This window comes from Salvelinus fontinalis, chromosome 15 (genome assembly GCF_029448725.1).
Source record: "Salvelinus fontinalis isolate EN_2023a chromosome 15, ASM2944872v1, whole genome shotgun sequence".
Classification (NCBI taxonomy): Eukaryota; Metazoa; Chordata; class Actinopteri; order Salmoniformes; family Salmonidae; genus Salvelinus; species Salvelinus fontinalis.
In genome coordinates, this window is record NC_074679.1 from 34209930 (window position 1) to 34235615 (window position 25686).

General features: G+C 43.5%; 2 protein-coding genes across 5 annotated transcripts; both read right to left on the reverse strand.

The window, feature by feature from the left end:
• Window positions 1–402: 402 nt before the first annotated feature.
• Window positions 403–21152, reverse strand: LOC129811851 (uncharacterized). 4 transcript variants are annotated; one of them, XM_055863526.1, is made up of 8 exons: window positions 17132–21152; window positions 15869–15944; window positions 14341–14485; window positions 4165–4309; window positions 3907–3976; window positions 3677–3784; window positions 3474–3563; window positions 403–2874 (listed from the first exon to the last, which is right to left on the reverse strand). In XM_055863526.1, exons 3-8 carry the CDS (start codon window positions 14475–14477, stop codon window positions 1994–1996), a joined length of 1431 nt encoding a protein of 476 aa, XP_055719501.1. In that variant the 5' UTR covers window positions 14478–14485; window positions 15869–15944; window positions 17132–21152; the 3' UTR covers window positions 403–1993. The 4 variants fall into 4 exon arrangements, with proteins under 4 accessions (XP_055719501.1, XP_055719500.1, XP_055719502.1 ...); XM_055863525.1 differs by having other exon boundaries at window positions 14341–14488; XM_055863527.1 differs by having other exon boundaries at window positions 4243–4309; window positions 14341–14488; window positions 17132–21151.
• A 1775-nt stretch (window positions 21153–22927) lies between these two features.
• Window positions 22928–25555, reverse strand: LOC129811853 (membrane progestin receptor beta-like). The gene is made up of 4 exons (XM_055863531.1): window positions 25016–25555; window positions 24588–24857; window positions 24277–24492; window positions 22928–24170 (listed from the first exon to the last, which is right to left on the reverse strand). Exons 1-4 carry the CDS (start codon window positions 25553–25555, stop codon window positions 23835–23837), a joined length of 1362 nt encoding a protein of 453 aa, XP_055719506.1. The 3' UTR covers window positions 22928–23834.
• Window positions 25556–25686: the final 131 nt, after the last annotated feature.

Below are 25686 nucleotides of genomic sequence, written 5' to 3' on the forward strand. Positions count from 1 at the left end.
TGACACAGTCGTTGACGTGGCACGCAACCATTGGTTGATGCATGCAACATCTGAGCAGGGGAGCAGCCTACTCTAGCACATGTTAAGGGACCCAGTTCTATTCTGGCTCGGGGTTCATTATGGAATGCATAGCATGGCATTGAGTTGGAACAGTGTTTGCAAAACCAATGAAATTACTTGGAAGGAGGAGAGGATAGTGAGATACCTGTCTCATATAAGAGTATATTAGATGGGGAAGTGTTACTTTCTATTTGGACTAGTTACAACCATTACCCTCATCATCAGATATATTATAAGTCTAGAAATAAGGCACAGATAGTTGAGTATACAGTGCATTCGGAAAGTATTCAGACCCTTTGACTATTTCCACATTTTGTTATGTTACAGCCTTATTCCAAAATGTATTTTTTTTTTAAATAATCCTTATCAATCTACACACAATATCACAAAACAAAACAGATTTTTAGATGTTTTTGCAAATGTAAAAAACACACAAAAAATACCTTATTTACATAAAGATATAGACCATTTAATATGAGACTCAAAATTGAGCTCAGGTGCATCCTGTTTCCATTGATCATCCTTGTTTCTGCAAATTAATTGGAGTACACCTGTGGTAAATTCAATTGATTGGACATAATTTAGAAAAGCACACACGTGTCTATATAAGGTCCCATGGTTGACAGTGCATGTCAGAGAAAAAACCAAGCCATGAGGTCGAAGGAATTGTCCATAGAGCTCCGAGACAGGATTGTGTCGAGGCATATCTGGAGAAGGGTACCAAAACATTTCTGCACCATTGAACGTCCCTAAGAACACAGTGGCCTCCATCATTCTTAATTGGAAGAAGTTTGGAACCACCAAGACTCTTCCTAGAGCTGGCCGCCCAGCCAAACTGAACAATCGGGGAGAAGGGCCTTGGTCAGGGAGGTGACCAAGAACCCGATGGTCACTGACAGAGTTCCATAGTTCCTCTGTGAAGATGGGAGAACCTTCCAGAAGGACAACCATCTCTGCAGCACATCACCAATGAGGCCATTATGGTAGAGTGGCCAGACGGAAGCCACTCCTCAGTAAAAGGCACATGACAGCCCACTTGGTGTTTGCCAAAAAGCACCTAAAGGACTCTCAGACTATGAGAAACAAGATTCTCTGGTCTGATGAAACCAAGATTGAGCTCTTTGACCTGAATGCCAAGCGTCACATCTGGAGGAAACCCGGCACCATCCCTATGGTGAAGCATGGTGCTGGTAGCATCATACCTTGGGGATGTTTTTCAGCTGCAGGGACTGGGAGACTAGTCAGGATCGAGGGAATGATGAACAGAGAAAAGTACATAACGATCCTTGATATAAAACCTGCTCCAGGGTGCTCAGGACCTCAGACTGGGGCGAAGGTTCACCTTCCAACAGGACAACGACCCTAAGCACACAGCCAAGACAACGCAGGTGTGGCTTTGGGACAAGTCTCCGAATGTGCTTGAGTGGCCCAGCCAGAGTCCGGACTTGAACCCGATTGAACATCTCTGGAGAGATCTGAAAATAGCTGTGCAGCGATGTTCCCAATCTAACCTGACAGAGCTTGAGAGGATCTGCAGAGAAGAATCGGAGGAACTTCCCAAATACAGGTGTGCCAAGCTTGTAGCTTCATACCCAAGAAGACTCGAGGCTGTAATCACTGCCAAAGGTGCTTCAACAAAGTACTAAGTAAAGAGTCTGAAGACTTATGTAACTGTGATATCTATTTTTTATTTTTAATACATTTACAAACATTTCTACAAACCTGATTTTGCTTTGTCATTATGGGGTGTTGTGTGTAGATTGAGGAGGGGGTAAAAACTATTTAATCCATTTTAGAATAAAGCTGTAATGTAACAAAATGTTGAAAAAGTCAAGGGGTCTGAATACTTTCCGAATGCACTGCAAATAAATACAAATAGCATTGAGTACATAACACACATTTGCAGGGCTTTTTAAAAGTCTGAAGGGATATTCTACGATTCCTCCATCTCTCCACTTCTTTCCGGTAATGGAGGTAAAGATTCCTCCTCTTCCTCGTCCTCTGGCGGAGGCACAGGGGGTGGGGTAGGGCACCTACTAAGCTTCCTGCTCACCCTTGCGTACATTGGATTCCACCCCCTGTCACTCAAACCATCCTCTACCTCCTCCACCAATGAGAGAGGGCTTGTCAGGTCAAGATCCTCCCCCGGGTCTGTGCCTGTAGTTTTTATTGGCTCATTGTCAGGCAGTGTGGTTGCGCTCAATTTCTGGACCAGTTCAGCTATAATCTCATAGTCTGGGCTTGCCAGGTCCGAGGGCATTGTGACCATGGTTGTGTCATCGTTAGGCTGTGTGGTTGATTCGTGGACCAGTTCAGCTATGGTTTGATAGCCTGGGGTTGTCAGGTCCACTTCCACAGAGGGTTCATCAGGTGTGAGCTCCCCAAAGATCTCATAGGTGTGCTGGGGTCGGACCCCCAGGGAAGGGCCCTGGTCCTCACCCTCCACCTGACCCTCTTTTTCAAGCTGAGCGATAAAGTTGGAGCTGAATTCTGCAGGGGTCTCCAGGAGGTCAAGGTCGTTCACGATGGGGATATTGAGGGGGTCAGTGTCATTCACAATGGGGATATCGACAGGTTCAAGGCTGTTCACAATGGGGGCATCCACAGATGCAAGGCTGTCCATGTTGAGGGAATCCACGAAGGGGGCATCCAGCACCAGGGTGTGGTGAACATTCATGATGGGGGTGTCCAGGGTGTCCCCTGAATAGACAGGTGGGGGTACGGACTCGAGGATGCTGTCATCTTCCACCACGGATATAGGTGCTGGAATAGAGCGGAGCTCGGGTGTGAAGTTCAGGACCTCCCTCAGGTCACCTACAAGATGAGAAAATAAGAAAATAATAGAGGAGAGTCACTTAACCTGAAGCTTAGCCAAAGAGAGATTGAGCCCCATTAGTTTCTGCCTGTGGCTATGGAACCCTGACCTGTTCACCGGATGTGCTACCTTGTCCCGGACCTGCTGTTTTCGACTCTCTCTCTCTACCGCACCTGCTGTCTCTAACTCTGAATGATCGGCTATGAAAAGCCAACTGACATTTACTCCTGAGGTGCTGACCTGTTGTACCCTCTACAACCACTGTGATTATTATTATTTAACACGGCTGGTCATCTATGAACGTTTGAACATCTTGGCCATGTACTGTTATAATCTCCACCCGGCACAGCCAGAAGAGGACTGGCCACCCCTCATAGCCTGGTTCCTCTCTAGGTTTCTTCCTAGGTTCTGGCCTTTCTAGGGAGTTTTTCCTAGCCACCGTGCTTCTACATCTGCATTGCTTGCTGTTTGGGGTTTTAGGCTGGGTTCCTGTTCAGCACTTTGTGACATTGGCTGATGTAAAAACGGCTTTATAAATACATTTGATTGATTGGTTGATCGTTTGAGAAGTGCACATAGGTGATTTGAGGTAGTCTACCGATGTCGACGGTGGTGGGAGGAGAAGGAGATATAGTCGTCATGGCCACAGGGGTTCCGTTGGCAATCTGCAAGGAACCTAGAGAATCACCTGCAGGACATCAAAACACACCTGTAATACTTACCCACTACTCACCAAACTTGTGTGAAAGACACATGGGAGAAATGCGTAGGGGGATACAGAGAGAGTGATGAAGGCAGTACCTTGCTGATCTGGCGCCACCCTGTGGCTCCTCCAGGGTTTGATCCTGATGCCATCCTGCTCAGCAGGAAGCTGCTCTGGGACACTGTCTTCAGGTATGGGACTGAAATCTAACCAGGGAGGAGATGAAAACAGAACACACACTGTAAGACAACCCTTCTAGCAGATCTAGAGGTAGCCTCGCTTACGGCTGAAACTATAAACACAGAGGTGTAACAGTTTGGTTTCCCACCTCTCTCGTTTTTTCTGATGTCATTGATCATGGGGTTCTCCCTGGCGGCCAGGGTGTTCTCCAACTTTACCTGTCAATCAAAAACACTGGGGTAATGACATCACAGTATACTGGGTTCATCATTTTGCTGTCATTGGTCTCAGGACAAAGTACTCTCAAAAGGATTCCATCCACTGTATCCCTCCCTCCCTTCTCTCTTCAACCCTTTGATCCCTTCTACAACTTCCTAGCTTCCTCCCTTCCTCCGTATCTCCCTACCTCCTCTCTTACTGACTTCTGTGTAACCCTGGTCAGGACATAGCTGTCGTCATTGTTGTTGCTTGTTTTGTCTCTCACCACTCTCATCAGCTGTGACTGGGTTCTCTCCACCCTCCCACCACCGTCCTGGAGCTCAAAGGATTGCCTGTGGAACACAGCACAAACTAGAGAATCCGAACAAGTACAACAGATACCTACTGATGCTTACAGAATTTCAAAGAATTTGGTACACTCCCCAATATTCAACAATGCATGAAAAAGTATTTACTTTTAGAATCAAGTGCACAAACAATAAATGTGGTTCACCATTAACTAATCCATATCAGCAACAGTATCTATTAGCAGTATATAAAGTGATTATTTGCTGATAACAGACCTGTATTTAAAGGTGTGTTCATGATATATTAGTCTGTGTTTGAACTTTTGCACTTGCACTTTGGCGCTATCAAATCACTATTTGAAGGTGTTGGATTCTGGCTTGAAATATACTTATTCATGTTACCATACCAGAACCTATTGATTACTTTACACATATAAGAAATGTACATGTCAAAACAAATCACATTTAATTGGTCACATACACGTGATTAGCAGATGTTACGGTGGGAATAGCGAAATATTTACGCTTCTTGCTCTGACAGTGCTGTAATATCTAACAAGTAATATCTAACAAATTACACAACATGTACCCAATACACACAAATTAATTAATTAAGACTATATATATATATGGACGAGCGATGTCAGAGCAGAATGGACTAAGATACAGTAGAATAGTATAGAATACAGTATATACACATGAGATGAGCAATGCAAGATATGTAAACATTATTAAGTGACTAAGATACCATAGAAGTATAGAAAGCAGTATATACATATGAGATGAGTAATGCCAGATATGTAAACATTATTAAAGTGACTACTGTTTTATTCCTTAAAGTGGCCAGTGATTTCTAGTCTATGCCTATAGGCAGCAGCCTATAATGTGCTAGTTATGGCTGTTTAACAGTCTGATGGCCTTGATATAGAAGCTATTTTTCAGTCTCTCGGTCCCAGCTTTGATGCACCTGTATTGACCTCGCCTTCTGGATGATATCGGGGTGAACAGGCTGTGGCTCGGGTGGTTGATGTCCTTGATTATCTTTTTGGCCTTCCTGTGACATTGGGTGGTGTAGGTGTCCTGGAAGGCAGGTAGTTTGTCCCTGGTAATGCGTTGGGCAGAATGCACCACCCTCTGGAGAGCCTTGCGGTTGCGGGTGGTGCAGTTGCCATACCAGGTGGTGATACAGCCCGACAGGATGCTTTCAATTGTGCATCTGTAAAAGTTTGTGAGGGTTTTAGGTGACAAGCCAAATTTCTTTAGCCCCCTGAGGTTGAATAGGCTCTGTTGCGCCTTCACCACACTGTCTGTGTGTGGTCCATTCCAGTTTGTCAGTGATGTGTACGCCAAGGAACTTGAAGCTTTCCACCTTTTCCACTGCGGTCCCGTCGATGTAGATAAGAGAGTGCACCCTCTGCTGTTTCCTGAAGTCCACGATCATCTCCTTTGTTTTGTTGATGTTGAGTGAGAGGTTGTTTTCCAGGCACCACAGAGCCCTCACCTCCTCCCTGTAGGCTGTCTTGTCATTGTTGGTAATCAAGCCCACTACTGTTGTGTCGTCTGCAAACTTGATGATTGAGTTGGAGGCGTGCTCGGCCACACAGTCATGAGTGAACAGGGAGTACAGGAGGGGGCTGAGTACGCACCCTTGTGGGGCCCCAGTGTTGAGGATCAGCAGAGTGGAGGTGATGTTTCCTGCCTTCACCACCTGGGGGCGGCCCGTCAGGAAGTCCAGGACCAGGTTGCACAGGGCGGGGTTCAGACCCAGGGCCTCAAGCTTAATGATGAGCTTGGAGGGCACTATAGTGTTGAATGCTGAGCTATAGTCAATAAACAGCATTTTTACATAGATATTCGTCTTTTCCTGATGGGATAGGGCAGTGTGCAGAGTGATGGCGATTGCATCGTCTGTGGATCAATTGGGGCGGTAAGCAAACTAAAGTGGGTCTAGGGTGGCAGGTAAGGGAGAGGTGATATGATCCTTGTCTAGTCTCTGAAAGCACTTCATGATGACAGAGGTGAGTGCTATGGGCGATAGTCATTAAGTTCAGTTACCGATACCCTCTTGGGTACAGGAACAATGGTGGCCATCTGGAAACATGTGGGAACAGCAGACTGGGATAGGGAGAGATTGAATATGCCCGTAAACACACCAGCCAGCTGGTCTGCACATGCTCTGAGAACGCGGCTAGGAATGCCGTCTGGGCCGGTAGTCTTGTGAGGGTTAAAACGTTTAAATGTTTTACTCACGTCGGCCACAGAGAAGGAGAGCCCACAGTCCTTGGTAGCGGGCCGCGTTGGTGGCATTGTGTTATCCTCAAAGCTTCCAAAGAATTTGTTTAGCCTGTCGGGAAGCAAGACGTCGGTCTCTGGTTAGGGTAGGTTTTAGTAGTCACAGTGGGTACTACATCTCCTATACACTTCCTTATAAACTCAGTCATTGTATCCGTGTATGCGTTTAGATTATTTTCGCAAGCTACCCAGAACATATCCCCGTCCACGTGATCAAAACAATCCTGAAGCGTGGATTCCGATTGGTCAGACCAGCGTTGAATACTTCTTAGCACGGGTACTTCCTGTTTGAGTTCCTGCCTATAGTAAGATAGAGTCGTGGTCAGATTTGCGGAAAGGAGGGCGGGGGAGGGCCTTGTAAGCATTCCGGAAGTTTGAATAGCTATGGTCGAGAGTCTTAGCAGGGCAAGTAGTACAGTTGATATGTTGATAGAACTTCGGCAGCCTAGTCCTCAAATTGCTTTGTTAAAATTCCCAGCTACAATAAATGCAGCCTCAGGATATGTGGTTTCCAGTTTGCATTAAGTCCAGTGAAGTTCTTTGACGGCTGTCATGGTATCGGCTTGAGGAGGGATGTAAACGTCCGTGGTAATGACGGAGGAGAATTATCTTGGGAGATAATATGGTCGGCATTTGATTGTGAGGTACTCATAATTGGGTGCACGAAATGACTTGAGATCCTGTATGTTCCTATAATTACACCATGAGTCGTTAATCATGAAACACACCCCTCTGCCCATCTGCTTCCCAGAGAGATATTTATTCCTGTCTGCGTAATGTACTGAGAATCCTGTTGGCTTTACCGTCTCCGACAGAGTATCCCGAGAGAGCCATGTTTCCGTGAATCAAAGTATGTTACAGGCCCCGATGTCTCTCTGGAAAGAAATCCTTGCATTAGCGAGTAATATACTCGGAAGCGGTGGGTGGTGTGCGCGCCTCCTAAATCAAACCAGCAGGCTGCCTTGAGTGCCTCTCCTCAGCAGGTGTTGTTTTCGGATCGGCCTCTAGAATATGTTCAATTGCTCTGGGGAGAGTGAACAAAGTATCTGCTCCAGGGAAGTCGTATTCCTGGTCGTAATGCTGCTAGTTCTAATGAGTTACCGCCGCTCAAATATCCAATAGTTCTTCCCAGCTGTATGTAATGACTCAAAACATTTCCAGAGCTAATAATGTTAAAAATAAATAGTACATTAACAACAAAATACTGCAAAGTTTCCTAAGAGCTAGTTGAGATGCTGTCATCTCCGTCGGCGCCATCACGTTTGTATATGTTGGGGTCAATGAAGGGTGAATAGGAACTTTGTGTATGGTAAGTAAGTTACTGAGTGAGAGAAAGTTAATATTCTGTTCAACCATGTTATTGCTGAATATTAATATTTCTAAGGAAGGAGGCAAAGAGCAACAGTCTAGTCTCAGTTCCAACAGGCAGGCCTGTTGCGGCGGAACCAGGACAATGAGGGATCTGGAACTCAACTCGAGATAAGGTCAACAGTTTTTTATTATGTTTCTTATTTGTATTTTTACTCCTTTTTCTCCCCAATTTCGTGATATCCAATTGGTAGTTACAGTCTTGTCCAGTGCTTAATTTGAGCCGGATCCTGCCGGCACCTCTCAGATTTGACTTTGTTTGTTCCGGCACCTATTGCCCAGATCTGGTAGCTCTCATGGCATGATTTATTAATTATGTCACTGTTCACACTATAGACATTCTAATAAAAGCGATCAGTATTAAATCAAGTTGCCCCCTCGTTATTTCTCCCACCCCCCCAGAAAGACCATCATGTAGAAGCGCGGTGATCCTTCTTTGTGATCATCCTATCATGCCACACTGATTCCAGACCTGCTCTATTATATGTACATAGAGGTTATGGGGAGGGCCAGTGGGGTAAGTACCTGATCTTGACACAGGTCTTGGTAGTTGCCTAGTCTCGTCATGTCCCTACTGAATTTGAGTCGTGGGAAAGCCAAATACATTTTTTATAAGAAAAGGGAATCGAGTTTGACATTTTTCAAGTCCAAAAATCCAGAGAAAGATGGTGAATCGAACCCAGAAAAAGCCACATAATCACATAGCCGAGTCTAGTCATCTACCTACTGAATTTGAATGGTGGGAAAGTCAAATAAAACATTTATAAGAAAAGGCAATTGAGTTTGACATTTTTCAAGTAAAAAAATCCAGAGAAAAATGGTGAATCGAACCCAGAATGAGCCGGAGAACTGTCAGTGCTGGAGGAGAGGAGTGAGGGGCAAACTTTTCCTGATGGCAATGCCTTAGCTAGCAGTTCTGCTAATCCTGCCAGTTCAGCATCACCACTGGCACCTTCACTAGCTAGTAGGCCTACTAGCGAGTCAGACTCAGCAGGAGAGGGAGACGGGGAGCTGGGGGGGACAGTGTATCAAACACCGATGAAGTGCTCGGAGAAGGTGCAGTTTTCAGTTCAAGAACAAGCAAACGTATAACCCCTGGCTTGTCATGCAGAAGTCAAAGGTGGGCTGGACAACATGCAAAAAGGTTGGGAGCGTCGGTCTAGAAATGACTGGAGGACTTAAACTAGCAAAAGAGAACCATCAGGGAAAAAAAAGAAGAAAAAAAATATGCACTATAGCCAGAGTCAGAACAGTGTTAGAAGAAGGCTAAACGTCACAGGCCCGCTCATGGCTTTGAGCAAGAAGTTGATTCTCAGGAGTTAAATGCACTTGACATGGGGAAAGTCATTGTGGGAAGTTTTGAAAACTAAGGTAGGATTTTTTTTAGTTCCTTTGCCTTCACAGCACAGAACAAGTTTGTAATCTGAATATGTGCTTCATATTACCAGATTGGTGGGAGGCCTAGAGTTGATGTTGGAAATGTACATACATTTAGGTTGGAGTCATTAAAACGATTTTTTCAACCACTCCACAAATGTATTGTTAACAAACTATAGTTTTGGCAAGTCGGTTAGGACATCTACTTTGTGCATGACACAAGTAATTTTTCCAACAATTGTTGACAGACAGATTATTTCACTTATAATTCACTTTATCACAATTCCAGTGGGTCAGCAGTTTACATACACTAAGTTGACTTTGCCTTTAAACAGCTTGGAAATTTCAGAAAATGATGTCATGGCTTTAGAAGCTTCTGATAGGTTAATTGACATCATTTGAGTCAATTGGAGGTGTACCAGCCATCATACCGCTCAGGAAGGAGACGAGTTCTGTCTCCTAGAGATGAACGTACTTTGGTGCGAAAAGTGCAAATCAATCCCAGAACAACAGCAAAGGACCTTGTGGAGGAAACAGGTACAAAAGTATCTATATCCACAGTAAAACGAGTCCTATATCGACATAACCTGAAAGGCTGCTCAACAAGGAAGAAGCCACTGCTCCAAAACCGCTATGAAAAATCCAGACTACGGTTTGTAAATGCACAAGGGGACAAAAATCTTACTTTTTGGAGAATTGTCCTCTGGTCTGAGGAATCAAAAATAAAACTATTGGCCATAATGATCATCGTTATGTTTGGAGGAAAAAGGGGGAGGCTTGCAAGCCAAAGAACACCATCCCAACCGTGAAGCACGGGGGTGGCAGCATCATGTTGCTGGGGTGCTTTGCTGCAGGAGGGACTGGTGCACTTCACAAAATAGATGGCATCATGAGGTAGGAAAATGATGTGGATATATTGAAGCAAGATCTAAAGACATCAGTCAGGAAGTCACAAATTGGTCTTCCAAAGGGACAATGACCCCAAGCATACTTCCAAAGTTGTGGCAAAATAGCTTAAGGACAACGAAGTCAAGGTATTGGAGTGGTCATCACAAAGCCCTGACCTCAATCCTATAGAACATTTGTGGGCAGAACTGAAAAAGCGTGTGCATGCAAGGAGGCCTACAAACCTGACTCAGTTACACCAGCTCTGTCAGGAGGAATGGGCCAAAATTCACCCAACTTCTTGTGGGAAGCTTGTGGAAGGCTACCCAAAACATTGACCCAAGATAAACAATTTAAAGGCAATGCTACCAAATACTAATCGAGTGTATGTAAACTTCTGACCCACTGGGAATGTGATGAAAGAAATAAAAGCTGAAATAAATCATTCTCTCAACTATTATAGAGAGACATTTGCATCAAGAGCCATGCGTCCTCCAAAACACTACCCTGCCATGCCACACTGCTCACTTAACCCGGAAGCCAGCCACCAATATGTAGGAGGAAACACCATCCAGCTGCCACAAGGAGTCGCTAGAGCATAATGGGACATGGAAATCCAGGCCGGCTAAACTCTCCCCTAACCCGGACGACGCTGGGCCAATTGTGCGCTCCTCATGGGTCTCCCGGTCACAGCCGGCTGTGACACAGTCTGGGATTGAACCCAGGGCTGTAGTGACGCCTTATGCCGCTGCGCCATCTGGGAAGCCTTTAAGGTCAACAGTTGAAGAGAGAAGACACTGCTGGGAGGGGGCCATAGGGTCCCACCTCAAAGACCATCTGATCAAAGTCCTACCTCATACACAATTCCACGCCCAAGAGGGTCCTAGACTTAGGCAGGGCCATGACAATACCAGTAAGAGGCACCGACCGAGTTTCTGCCAAACAACAGAAAAGGAGTGTTTATCTTGGACATACAAGGAGGGGACTCATAGTCGTAAGTACTGTATATGCTTGTGTGACTTGTGTCTGTAGATGAAGCACCCAGTGGGTGAATAAACTTGGTTTAAGCTTTTTCTAGTCATCTGTTGCTCGGAAAAGAAAGATAAACAGAGTGAAGTATCTGAGTGATTCACCGGTGGGGCCGGCCTATACATTATGTACATTATTTGAAGTGTGTCGTTTCGTAATGTAGAGAGAGGGGAAGAGAGAGTCCTATGCCTCATACCACAGGAATTCCCGAAGCCACCAAACCTGAAGTTCTGTCTGACTGGAATGTGTGTGTGTTTGTGTGTGTGTGTGCGCATGCGTGCATTTGAGACAATCATAAACCAAAATATGTATCTACAAGACAAAAGACAATACGACATTCAAAGACAATGTCTCAGGTGTAGAGTATCATGACATTGATCAAGCATACATTGATAATGATCCATAAGTACACTCAAATCAAAATCAAATCAAACTTTATTTGTCACATGCGCCGAATACAGCAAGTGTAGACTTAACGTGAAATGCTTACTAACAAGCCCTTAACCAACAGTGCAGTTCAAGAAGAAGAAAATATTTACCAAATAAAATAAAATAAAAAGTAATAATAAAAGGTAACACAATAAGAATAACAATAACGAGGCTATATACATGGGGCACCGGTACCAAGTCAGTGTGCGGGGGTACAGGCTAGTTAAGGTAATCTGTACATGCAGGTAGGGGCGAAGTGAGTAACAATGCATACCTATGCATAGGTAACAAACAAACAGTGAGTAGCAGCAGTGTACAAAAGGGAGGGGAGTCAATGTAAATTGTCCGTTGACGATTTTATGAATAGTTCAGCAGTCTTATGGCTTAGGGGTAGAAGCTGTTGAGGAGCCTTTTGGTCCTAGACTTGGCGCTCAAGTATCCGCTTGCCGTTCGGTACCAGAAAAAAAGGTCTATAACTTTGGTGACTGGAGTCTCTGACAATTTTATGGGCTTTCCTCTGACACCGCCTATTATATAGGTCCTGAATGGCAAGAAGCTTGGCCCCAGTGATGTACTGGGCCGTTCGCACTACCCTCTGCAGCGCCTTACGGTCAGATGCCGAGCAGTTGCCATACCAGGCGGTGATGCAACCGGTCAGGATGCTCTTGATGGTGCAGCTGTAGAACCTTTTGAGGATCTGGGGACCTATTTCTAATCTTTTCAGTCTCCTGAGGGGGAAAAGGTTTTGTCGTGACCTCTTCACAACGGTCTTGGTGTGTTTGAACCATGATAGTTTCTTGGTGATGTGGACACCAAGGAACTTGAAATTCTCGACCCGCTCCACTACAGCCCCGTCGATGTAAATGGGAGCCTGTTTGGCCCGCCTTTTCCTGTAGTCCACGATCAGCTCCTTAGTCTTGCTCACATTGAGGGAGAGGTTGTTGTCCTGGCACCACACTGCCAGGTCTCTGACCTCCTCCCTAGAGGCCGTCTCATCGTTGTCGGTGATCAGGCCTACCACTGTTGTGTTGTCAGCAAACTTAATGATGGTGTTGGAATCATGTTTGGCCACGCAGTCGTGGGTGAACAGGGAATACAGGAGGGGACTAAGTACACACCCCTGAGGTGCCCCGTGTTAAGGATCAGCATGGCAGACGTGTTGTTGCCTACTCTTTCTACCTGGCGGCGGCCCGTCATGAAGTCCAGTTGCATAGGGAGGTATTTAGTCCCAAAGTCCTTAGCTTAGTGATGAGCTTCGTTGGTACTATGGTGTTGAACGCTGAGCTGTAGTCAATGAACAGCATTCTCACATACGTGTTCCTTTTGTCCAGGTGAAAAAGGGAAGTGTGGAGTGTGATTGAGATTGGGTCATCTGTGGATCTGTTGGGGGCTGTCTGCGAATTGGAGTGTGTCTAGGGTGTCCGGGAGGATGCTGTTGATGTGAGCCATGATCAGCCTTTCAAAGCACTTCATGGCTACCGACGTGAGTGCCACGGGGTGGTAATAATTTAGGTAGGTTACCTTTGCTTCCTTGGGCACAGGTACTATGGTGGTCTGCTTGAAACATGTAGGTATTACAGACTCGGTCAGGAAGAGGTTGAAAATGGCAGTGAAGACACTTGACAATTGGTCCGCGCATGCTTTAAGTACACGTCCTGGTAATCCGTCTGGCCCAGCGGCTTTGTGAATGTTGATCTGTTTAAAGGTTTTGTTCACATTGGCTACCGAGAGCGTCACACAGTCATCCAGAACAGCTAGTGCTCTCGTGTATGATTCAGTGTTGCTTGCCCCGAAGCCAGCATAAAAGGCATTTAGCTCGTCTGGTAGGCTCGCGTCACTGGGCAGCTCGCGTCTGGGTTTCCCTTTGTAGTCCGTAATAGTTTTCAAGCCCTGCCGCATCCGAAGAGCGTCAGAGCAGGTGTAGTAGGATTCAATCTCAATCCTGTATTGACGCTTTGCTTGTTTGATGGTTCGTCTGAGGGCATAGCGGGATTTCTTATAAGCGTCCGGATTAGTCTCACGCTTTTTGAAAGCACCAGCTCTAGCCTTTAGCTCGATGCGGATGTTGCTTGTAATCCATGGCCACTGTTAGTATTCCTACATATACAACAGGTACATTACTTTTCTAGTCATGGTTTAAATGTAAAACCACTCTCTCCTTAGCCCCAGTTGATGGGACAAAGTCTTCTAGAATCTCAGAAAGAGTTGGAATTTTAACCTGAGGCCGTGGTGTACTGTATGGAGGGATGAACTAGTTGTAGCCTGGAGCACTGAGCTCCATGCACGTTTCATTCATACATTTACCTACACCTCATTCCTGTAAGCATGCCATATAGGGTCTTGTACAGTACTCATACATATGTAGCATCTTAATTTGAGCCAGTTTGCTACAGCAGGAAAAAAATCCTGCTGCTATAGGAATTGTAAATTATTAAATGGATTATAATTAATTTCCATGTTTGTAGGAGTCTATACATATTTCGTAAGGGAAAAACAAGTCTGGAATTTCAAAGTGAAAATTACAAACTTCAGAAGCCTTTTTTAAGCTCAAATACACTACACGTTTTACATTTCATGTATTGCAGTAAAGTTATCCTGCTACAGGTTGATCAAATTAAGATTCCACATCTGTAGGCGTCAAATACTTTTTATAATGGAACAAAATAAGAATGTTATCAAATGAATCTATCACTGACCTTCCACAGATAGTGCAGAGGGTGAGGAGGATGATGGAGAGGAGGAGGAAGAGCAGAGAGAAAACAACGACCTCTGGAGAGAATGACTTCGACACTGACACTGCCCATGACCCCATGACCTCTCCCACCGGCGCCATGGCAACTGCTGCTGTAAGGGGAAACAGTGAGTGAGAGAGGTGGAGAGAAAGAGAGAGAGTTTGTGGGTGCATACATACATTCGAGTGTGCTTTGGTGAAATAAAAGCGTTGGCTCATCTACTGAAAGGAGTGTTTATTTTGTGTATAGTTGTGATTGATGGTGTCAATTTGTACTTTTATGGTTACGTGATCAAAGAGAAGTTGACAAAACAAAGCATGGCACACATTTGTGCACTGAGAGGATTAATCTACTTACTCATTGAAAGATAATTCCAGAGGGTTCATGTATACACATATTATTATAGTATAGGATTGAACTCTTTGTATATTCCCAGCCCTGCCTGCACCCATGTCTACTTAAGGAAGGGTAGGCTGCTTGCTTATCCACTTGAGGGTGAGGGGATCTGGTTATACCCTTACAGTAGATTGTAAGTTAGCAAAAAACTTTGCTCCTATCTTATGCAAAACAGTGAGGGATTTCTATTGCTGGCAGTATTGATCACCGATATTTATCAAAAAATGTGCCTATAAGAATAATGCACACATGCACAGACAGACAGACAGACAGACAGACAGACAGACACAGACAGACAGACAGACAGACAGACAGACAGACAGACAGACAGACAGACAGACAGACAGACAGACAGACAGACAGACAGACAGAATTATAGCACAAATAAGATAACTCTGACACTGAAGATAGCTGGGATACAATTTAACAAATAAAGCTGTAATTATGAATGCAGAGAGCAGAGACAACTATATGATTAACTCCCTGACCCCATCAAATACATCACTTACTGATGATAGGAAAAGTCATTTTCTCTGAGAGGCTACTCTTACTTAATTACCGTTAATTAATTAATCACTTACTGCACTTAAATACAAAATTATCAACAAGTGTGCGAAACATTCTAAGAAAAGTAAAACATTGAAATAGAAACAGTGAAAAGAAAGAAAACCGACATAGATAGACTGACCAGGTGAATCCAGGGGAAAGCTATATGATCCCTTATTGATGTCACTTTTTAAATCCACATCAATCAGTGTAGATGAAGGGGGAGACAGGTTAAAGAAGGATTGTTAAGCCTTGAGACAATTGAGACATGGATTGTGTATGTGTGTCATTCAGAGGGTGAATAGGCAAGACAAAATATTGAAGTGCTTTTGAACGGGGTATGGTAGTAGGTGCAGGCACACCTGTTTGAGTGTGTCAAGAACCGTAACGCAGCTGGGTTTTTTACACTCAACACTTTCCCGTGTGTATCAAGAATGGCCACCACCCAAAGGACATCATGATATGACATGTTCAGTCAGTATATGGCTTCTACAGATGGCTTGTTACATATTGAACATGAAACAGTATTTCATATAAAAAAAAGACTTACCTTGTGATTCACAGGGATAACGTCGTGACTGTTATAATCCAATCAAATGCATAACGCAGGGCCATCTGTCAACATCCTGTAAGTGTCAAATAGCAGAAAGAAAAATACACAAGCTTTTAATTTACATTTAATACATCTGATAACTGATATCATTAACAACGTTTATATTCTATTCTACCATTTCAGGTATGACCTCATGTTAGTTCCATTCTGTGTTCTCTGAAACACTTTCACCTGTTTGGAGAGGTCTCACTGCCACTGCCAATCAATGACCCGTTGATTTGAGCCAATCAAAATGGGCTGGTGTTGATTGAAAAGCATTTTGATACAAGCCTGTGCTCATAAAAATGCATGTGCTAATTCTACTGCTCACTCTGTACTTGATGCGGCCTACACGTTGTTCAAACAATTCAAATTATATTTTGAAATGTAACTTTTTCTTTCCGGTAACCCATGAGCAAATACTGTAATCCTAATGTACAAACACACACTCACACACTATGCTTGCACAGAGGAACAGGTTGTTTTGACCACACCTGAAAACTCACTCTAAGAACAGTGTCAATGAACAGGTTTCTCCTGCCGCCTAAGACTTAGACTCTAGCCTACGGCAAATGGGTTGTTAATAAAAGTGGAAATGGAAGTTTCTACATTCTGCAGTTTATTCATTGACAGCCTTGAACACACAGGACAGAGGGCAAGGACAGAGGGCAAGTACTGAACAGAGCTGCTATGTTTGTGTTATATGGTCAATAATGACTTTCACTGTACAGGTGTCGAAGGCTTTAATACTGAAACACACACTATCTTTCTCTCTCTCTCCTTTGAAAGGCTCTTGTTGTGTTGTTTTTTGTGTGTATTGTGGTCTGGGAATTGAGATCAAGCTGTTTTTGTTGTTGTACAATACTGTGACAAGGGATTAGTATACAATGATATCAAACTGGCAGCTATTTTAGCAGTGCACAGCAGCCCCCAACTGATGGTTAACCCTTGATCAGTGGTGCTTAGTGTGTTGTGACCCCAGCTGTGTGTGCCACTGAGATGATAGAGGCAAAGAGAGAAAGGAGAAGAGAAAGACCACTTACTAACTTGAAGGAGAGAAAGGAGAAGATAAACACTTAGCAGATGGTAGATATTGTGTATGACAGTGTGAGGAGTTTCAAAATGCAAACAAGCATATACAGTATTCGTGGAGTATATACAGTATCCGTGCAAAGGCCCACAAGCACACACACACACGGGTGAAAATAAATAAGTACTCACAAAGTAAAGTATTTTGCGGGGTCGGACAGCTGACCTTGTCAAAGACGGTCAACAGACAGCAACACCTTCTCACCCAAATGTACCATGTCAATATGGTACACCACAGCCACCACCTCTCTCTCTCTGTCTCTGTCTCTGTCTCTCTCTGTGATCTTGTCACAGATCTCTGTTAGCATTAAGCAGCAAGTAACTTTGGAACTTTACTTCCTCATTCTCTCTCTCCCCACCTCTTTCTTTCTCTCTCTTTCTCGCTCAATGTGACACACATCACAGCAAAACGGAAACATTCACAGAATATTTGCTAAGATCCCCATTACGTTCCAGTCCCGGTTTTATCTAACATTAGGATGATAACATCCTAAACCATTCAAAGAATGTTTTTGATAACAAAATGTTGTTGTTTTGTCTTCAGAAAATGTTTTCAATTAAATATCTTCAGAATGTTCTCCTTACATTCACTTACATTCACTAAAATGCTTTGCACAGCATTTGGAGCAACTGCCTCAGAACATTCCTCATACTTTCTCAGTAGGTTTTCGGGTAATGTAATAGCACAATGTACTAGGAATGTTTTTAGGTCATACTGCTGCAACAAAATGTCAGAACGATAGAAATAGTTCTGAGAAAACATTACGGGAACGTTCTGCTAATGTTGATTGAAATGTTATTAAAAAGACTGATAACAACAAGCAAGGAATATTCCCACAATGCTCTCATAAAGTTATAGTGTGACGTTATGACATGATTGTTCCAATAACATTCTCTTAACATTATTCAGCAACCATGTCTGGTTTCAATCACATTTTTTTCGGAGAAAACATTATTGGAACGTTGCGCTAACGTTAATGGAGATGTCATCCGAGACATCTACCCAGGTATAGGATCTTAATTTGACCCCACAGCAAATCAAAATTGGTTCTGTGAATGTTCCCAAAACATTCATTATGTAGCTCCGAATGTTCTAATAACACAGAAACGATCCAGTTGTGCTGATGATCATACAATGTAATATAAACACTCAGCTGATGTTGCAAGAACGTTCCCAGAACACATTTTGTCTGTCCTTTAAAGGTTCCCAGAATATCGGGGACGTCACAAGAGATGTTTCCAAAACATAGAAACTGACCAGTTGTGTTGATGACTATACAATGTTGGCATTAAGGTTGAAAAGATATTCCTCTGATGTTGCAAAAATATTAACAGAGCATATTTTTTTATGTTATTAGGAAAGTTCACAAAACATCATTAGGTTTGTAAGAACAGTGTGGGGACATTGCAAGAGATACGTTCCCAAAACACAAAATCTGTCCAGTTGTGATGACATTCTTACAATGTTTGAATCAGGGTGCACAAAACAGTCCCTCAATGTTCTTAGAATGTTATTCCTATGTTCCCAGAATGATAAAATGACATTATGAACAGTCCATGGTGTTTTCTTTTTCCGTGTGTTATCTTACTATTGAGGAAGTTAGTTGTACAACAATCCATGTAGAAACACACATGGCACTTATTTGGAATCACATGACAATTTATTTGACATTTATTGTACAAACATACAGTAGTTTCACTGTATTTGTTGATAGCCACAAGCGGAGATCAAACCTGGGAGCTTTGGAGTGTTATCCTTGGAATGAAACCACTGGGAAACCACTGGGATGGAACTAACACACATATTTATCTGTTTATGCTTTTACTCTGACTTCTAAGATGTGGTTATCCAAAAGAGAGGATAACTAAATCTAGAAAAATACGTGTATTTTATTATTTATTACTCTACCAAGTTTGTAGGTAAAATACAAGTCAATACATCCCAAGTTTACAGTATATAAAGAAGATTGGTAGAGTACAAAATAATAGAGAGAACGTATTTTTCTAGATTTAGTTATTCTCTCTTTTGCAAAGACAAAGATCACATCCTGGAGTCAGAGTAAAGGTGTAAACAGCTTTGTGTTGCGTCCCATCCCTGTGGCACGGTGGACTAACTCAAGGGATATCACTCCAACGTTTCAAGGCTCTATCCCCGCTTGCGACTATCAACAAAGTAGGTTAAAAGTGGGGCCTCCCTAGTGGTGCAGTGGTCTAAGGCACTGCATGGCAGTGCTAGCTGTGCCGCTAGAGATCCTGGTTCGAGTCCAGGCTCTGTTGCAGCCGGCTGCAACCGGGAGACCCATGGGGCGGTGCACAGTTGTCCGGGTTAGGGGAGGGTTTGGCTGGCAGTGATGTCCTTGTCCCATTGTGCTGTAGTGACTCCTGTGGCGTGGCGTGGTGGGACGGGCACATGCACACTGACATGGTCACCAGGTGTACGGTGTTTCCTCTGACACATTGGTGTGGCTGGCTTCTGGGTTAAGTGACTTGGTTGGGTCTTGGTATTTGTGACTTGGTTTCAGATGACGCATGGCTCTAGGCCTTCGCCTCTCCCGAGTCTGTACGGGAGTTGCAGCGATGAGACGACTGTAAATTCAAATTGGATACCACTAAATTGGGGAGAAAAAGGGAGAAAATTACAATTAAAAAAGTAGGTTCAAACTATGTTTGTAAATAATTGGCATATGTGTTTCTACATGGATTGTTGTACAACTAAATTCCTTGACAGTAAGATGAAAGGAACATAGGAATAACATGCTAAGAATATTGAGGTAATGTTTTGTGCACCCTGATACAAACACTACTGTATAAGAATGTCATCACAATTGGACAGATTTTGTGTTTTGGGAACTTATCTCTTGTAATGTGTTCCCACAACCTAATTAAATATTCTGGGATCCTTTAAAGAACTCAGAATGGCTGTTCTGTCAACATTCTTACAACATCAATGGAGTGTGTTGTTCACCCTGTTGCAAACATGATCTGAATGTCAGCACAACTGGACAGTTTCAGTGTTTTGGGAACTTATTTTGGGAACTCCACAATGTTCCCACAACCTAAAGAAATGTCTAGGAACTTTTAAAGAACATTAAAAAAAATGTGTTCTGGGAACATTGTTGTAACATCAGGTGAATGATTTTGCCCGCCAAAAGACACATTGTGTAATCATCTGCACAACTGGACTGTCCTTGTGTTTTGTTCACATATTTTTTGTGATGTCCCCACAATGTTTCCACCAGACTGTTCCCACAACCTATTAAAACATTCTGGGAAACTTTAAAGAGCAGGCTAAATGTGATCTGGGAACATTCTTGCAACATCAGGCAAATGTTTAATACAAACATTCAATAATCTCTTGACAAATCATCAGCACGACTGGACAGCTTTTGTGTTATGAGAACATTTTCTGCCACCTAACAAATGTTCTTGGAACTTTCTGGGAACAGAAATGTCTGACATGCTTTATCTCGCTCTCCCACCCTGATAAGTGTTAACATGTCTGCCTAGCTTTCAGAATCACAACTATCACAGCTCAAGTTATTAGGTTAAGTGTATGTTTTATATGTAAAGACCTGCACAGATAATGTAATTTTAGCTAACACTTTACATTCAACCCTTACATTAGTGTGTCCTTATTACTGGGTAATTATTACTCTGAATACAGTGCAACAAGCTCTTTAAGTATTATTGCACTGTACTTACAGCAGTGAAAATTAAGTACTAGTTTAAAAGCAGTAAAAGTCTAGTGTCATTATGTGAATGGTTCAGTCATTATGTGAGCCAAAAAGATTACCAAGGACCTCAGGCACCCAAGCCACGGCCTGTTCACCCTGCTACCATCCAAAAGGCGAGGTCAGTACGAGTGCATCAAAGCTGGGACCGAGAGACTGAAAAAGAGCTTCTATCTCAAGGCCATCAGACTGTTAAATAGTTACCACTAGCCGGCTTCCGCCCAGTACCCTGTCCTGAACTTTAGTCACTGTCACTAGCCATTTACAACCCGGTAACTCAACGCTGCACCTTATAGGCTGCTGCCTATTGTACCGCCCTGGCCATAGAGAAGCTTTTATTCTCTATTTTAGTTAGGCCAGGGTGAGACTAGGGTGGGCATTCCAGTGTCTTTATTTCTATGTTTTCTGTTTCTATGTTTTGGACGGGTATGGTTCTCAATCAGGGACAGCTGTCTATCATTGTCTCTGATTGGGAATCATACTTAGGCAGCCTTTTTTCCTTTGGTGTTTGTGGGTAGTTGTCTGTGTTAGTGGCCTGTATAACCCTAGTCAGCTTCACGTTTGTTTTTGTTGTTTCTGGTTTTGTTGGCAACATTTATAACATTTAAAAATAAAGAAAAATGTACGCTCACCACGCTGCACCTTGGTCCTGTCATTTCCACCCTGACGACGTTTGTGACACCTATGTACATAAACATGTAACACTGGTCACTTTAATAATGGAACGCTGGTAACTTTAATAATGGAACGCTGGTCACTTTAATAATGTTTACATTATGTTTTACCCACTTCATATGTATATACTGTATTCTAGTCAAGGCCATCCTATTTAACTATTGCTGTACATATACTTTTCTGTCCTACATATTCTACAGATATACTATATTTTCTATCTATATACTGTCCATAATGTCTAGACATCCCATCATATATATATATATATATATATATATATATATATATATATATATATATACTCCGGACCTCGAGATTGCTCGTCCTTATTTTTCTATATTTCTTCATTCCATTCATTTACTTTTTTAGATTTGTGTCTATTGCTGTGTATTGTTAGATACTACTGCACTGTTGAAGCTAGGAACACAAGCATTTCACTGCACACGCATTAACATCTGCTAAATATGTGTACGCGACTAATCCAATTTGATTTGATTGGATTTATTTGGTGAATACAGGGCTGTGTGTTTGAGGCGGAGTGGGAATGTTGTAGAGGAGTTTTAGCATGACATCACCCCAGGGTGCTGATTGAGACATACTATAGCAACAGGGTCTAACCTAAAAATATCCTTATCTTCACCGACACACAGTCACTCATGCACCCATGCATGAATGTCCTTTGTGTTTGCAGTGGCCATGGCTCACTAAACCTGTATATGTGTTTGTTTTCGTGTGAGGAGGATCACATTGTTGAAAGATGCATGTGTCAGAAAGTTTAGTTTATTGTTTGAAAAATTATGTTTGAAACAGAGTGAACCTAAACAGTGTGAACCTAAACAGTGTGAACCTAAACAACGTGAACCTAAACAGTGTGAACCTAAACAGTGTGAACCTAAACAGTGTGAACCTAAACAGTGTGAACCTAAACAGTGTGAACCAAAACAGTGTGAACCTAAACAGTGTGAACCTAAACAGTGTGAACCTAAACAGTGTGAACCTAAACAGTGTGAACCTAAACAACGTGAACTTAAACAGTGTGAACCTAAACAGTGTGAACCTAAACAACGTGAACCTAAACAGTGTGAACCTAAACAGTGTGAACCTAAACAGTGTGAACCTAAACAGTGTGAACCTAAACAACGTGAACCTAAACAGTGTGAACCTAAACAACGTGAACCTAAACAGTGTGAACCTAAACAGTGTGAACCTAAACAGTGTGACCCTAAACAGTGTGAACCTAAACAGTGTGAACCTAAACAGTGTGAACCTAAACAGTGTGAACCTAAACAACGTGAACTTAAACAGTGTGAACATAAACAGTGTGAACCTAAACAACGTGAACCTAAACAGTGTAAACCTAAACAGTGTGAACCTAAACAGTGTGAACCTAAACAGTGTGAACCTAAACAACGTGAACCTAAACAGTGTGAACCTAAACAACGTGAACCTAAACAGTGTGAACCTAAACAGTGTGAACCTAAACAGTGTGACCCTAAACAGTGTGAACCTAAACAGTGTGAACCTAAACATCGTGAACCAAAACAGTGTGAACCTAAACAGTGTGAACCTAAACAGTGTGAACCTAAACAGTGTGAACCTAAACATCGTGAACCTAAACAGTGTGAACCTAAACAGTGTGAACCTAAACAGTGTGAACCTAAACAACGTGAACCTAAACAGTGTGAACCTAAACAGTGTGAACCTAAACAGTGTGAACCTAAACAGTGTGAACCTAAACAGTGTGAACCTAAAGAGCGTGAACCTAAACAGTGTGAACCTAAACATCGTGAACCTAAACAGCGTGAACCTAAACAGTGTGAACCTAAACAGTGTGAACCTAAACAGTGTGAACCTAAACAATGTGAACCTAAACATCGTGAACCTAAACAGTGTGAACCTAAACAGTGTGAACCTAAACATCGTGAACCTAAACATCGTGAACCTAAACAGCGTGAACCTAAACAGCGTGAGCATAAACAGCGTAAACATAAACAGCGTGAACCTAAACAGCGTGAACCTAAACAGCGTGAACCTAAACAGCGTGAACCTAAACAGCGTGAAATTGTGAAATGCTTCTCAATAGGAACATAATCACAGCATGAATGTGCTTGGAGTAAAAGTGTTCATGTTTGCTTCACAAACCACAACTCTCCCTGCAGTAGATAGTAATGACAGTAGACACTGCCTCCCTATGGCCAAAGATGCACACTACAAACGAGACAACAACATACATAAATAAGCCTATGATCACCAGTGAATTATGTTCAAAACAAATAAGTGACCATAAAAGCTAGATATCAAGTCATCGTAGGAAGGCCTTATAATGTATAAGAATTCATCTTACAATCCCCAAATCTCTCTCTCCTTCCCCTTTTACCCTCTCTTCCCCTTCTTTCTACCTCACATCAGATCTCTCTTTCTCCCACTCTCTATCCTCTCTCTACCTCCTCCCCCCATCTGTCCTCCTTCCTCAGCCTCCTCTCCACCAATCTCCTCATGACCACAGCTGTCAGCACGCTACAGAACACCAGGACAGGAAATGACACGGCTGCCACCAGTAGGCGGCACTCCCCGTACTCCCTCGTCAGGGACGCCCGCCGGGACAGGAAGTCCTCAAACACAGCTTCCTGTTGGGTCAGCGTGCAGAGGGAGAGGAGGAAGTGGAAGAGCTGGTGCCCGTGGCCGATGATGTCACAGTGCCCAGGAAAGAAACGCTCAGGCATGGGACAGGAGAAGAAGAACGCTGCCAAGAGGAACAGCAACACCTGTGTGTGACATCAGAGTGTCAGATTGTGCAGAAACCTCTCCCCAACCTCAATCTTCTCTATCTCTTTCTCCCTCATTCCCCCTCTCTCTCTCCCTCTCGCTCACCTGTATTGCGTGTAGGGTCATAGCAGGGTCGTCTCCCCAGGTCCTGCTGACCAGTCTATGTGCCACAGGACTGCTGTCTAGCAGGTACGCCAGACCAGTTGGCACAACCTGGCACAGCTTACGATGGAGTGGGTATGGGTGGTGGGAACTGAGTTTGGCAAAGCAACAGCAGGCACAGGACAACCAAGCCAGGAGAGCTGCTGCAGGGAGGAACACCTAACAGAGGAGAGGTTTGTTCGTAACTTTGTTCTTTTGTCCACTCATTCATTCACTCATTCACTCATTGACTCCCTAATTCACTCATTCCCCACCTCTCCTACTCGACTGCGTCTCCACGCAGGATCAGAGCTGTAGAAGTAAAGAGCCAGGGCACAGCCATACTGGTACACAGCCACTCCCACATAGTCCAGGAAGAACAGGGCATAGTGGGCCAGCTCGGAGTGGGACTGGAGCAGGTGGGCTGTAGCGCTGCAGCACAAGTAGGTCAGAAGAGACAGGACGTAGTAGACCAGCGGTAGACAGGCCAGGTCCAGGTAAAGACCCAGGCCGTCTGGTCCATTCAGGGTCAGGCCCACGAGACCCTTAGGAAGGGTGATGAGGTTTAAATACAAGGTTTACATCTGCAGTAATTGTGTGGCATTATTTTGGACACAAATACGCACATACAAATGCATACATAAAAAATGCATCTAAATCTAACCCTAAAACACACTAAATTACACAAAAAGTATTGAAGTACCCCTCCACACATCACAGCAAACACAGAGAACCTCAGCGCCACGCAGACTCCGGCCAGCAAGTGGCTCCACACGTTGATTGTCTCATTGTGTATCTGGAAGAGGCTGAGGAAGTAGAAGCTCCAGGAATGGCCCACGGGCCGGTAGCCAGACAGGATGTAGGGCTCACGGAAGAGAAGGGGGACCTCAGTGTCTCTGACGGTGTGGGGGAGAGAAGACAGAGAGGAGAGGAAGGAGGAGAGGGAACTCATGGGTTTTAGGGGGAGGGAGACAGATATACTGGGCATGGTGGGATTGGGGGCAGAGGGAATGAGGGGGTAAGGAGAATGGTGCACCTGTGAGGAGGTTTGAGGTGAGGTGAAGGGGTCTGTCTGTAGAGGAAAGGACAGCAGGTTGGTAACTGTGTTGTCATACTGAGTTTGGTAGAATTTGTTGAGGTGCATGCTTTGCCCAAAAAATTTGTAACACAATAAGAGGTGTACATGATTTGTACATTTACAGACAGAACTGTTATTGGACAAACATGTTACTAGACTTCTCATGCCTCTGGTGTATCCTCTGCCATATAATGCTCCTCTTTCAAATCAACATCAACAACATCAACATGCTGCTGACTAATCTGGTTACCAATGCTCACAGTGACCATCACAAAGACAAACCAGGAACTCAACCA

Bases quoted from the DNA above. Each gene is read 5' to 3' on its own strand.
- LOC129811851 (XM_055863526.1), bottom strand. From the start codon at position 14,477: ATGGCGCCGGTGGGAGAGGTCATGGGGTCATGGGCAGTGTCAGTGTCG. The intron at 3,564-3,676 runs GTACTGCCTTCA...GATGTCCTGCAG, and splicing joins GGTGGCGCCAGATCAGCAAG to GTGATTCTCTAGGTTCCTTG. The intron at 2,875-3,473 runs GTAGACTACCTC...CTCATCTTGTAG, and splicing joins TCCCACCACCGTCGACATCG to GTGACCTGAGGGAGGTCCTG.
- LOC129811853 (XM_055863531.1), bottom strand. From the start codon at position 25,555: ATGAGAAGTCTAGTAACATGTTTGTCCAATAACAGTTCTGTCTGTAAA. The intron at 24,858-25,015 runs GTACTTCAATAC...ACCCTTCCTAAG, and splicing joins TTGCTGTGATGTGTGGAGGG to GGTCTCGTGGGCCTGACCCT. The intron at 24,171-24,276 runs GTGAGCGAGAGG...TGTCACACACAG, and splicing joins TGACCCTACACGCAATACAG to GTGTTGCTGTTCCTCTTGGC.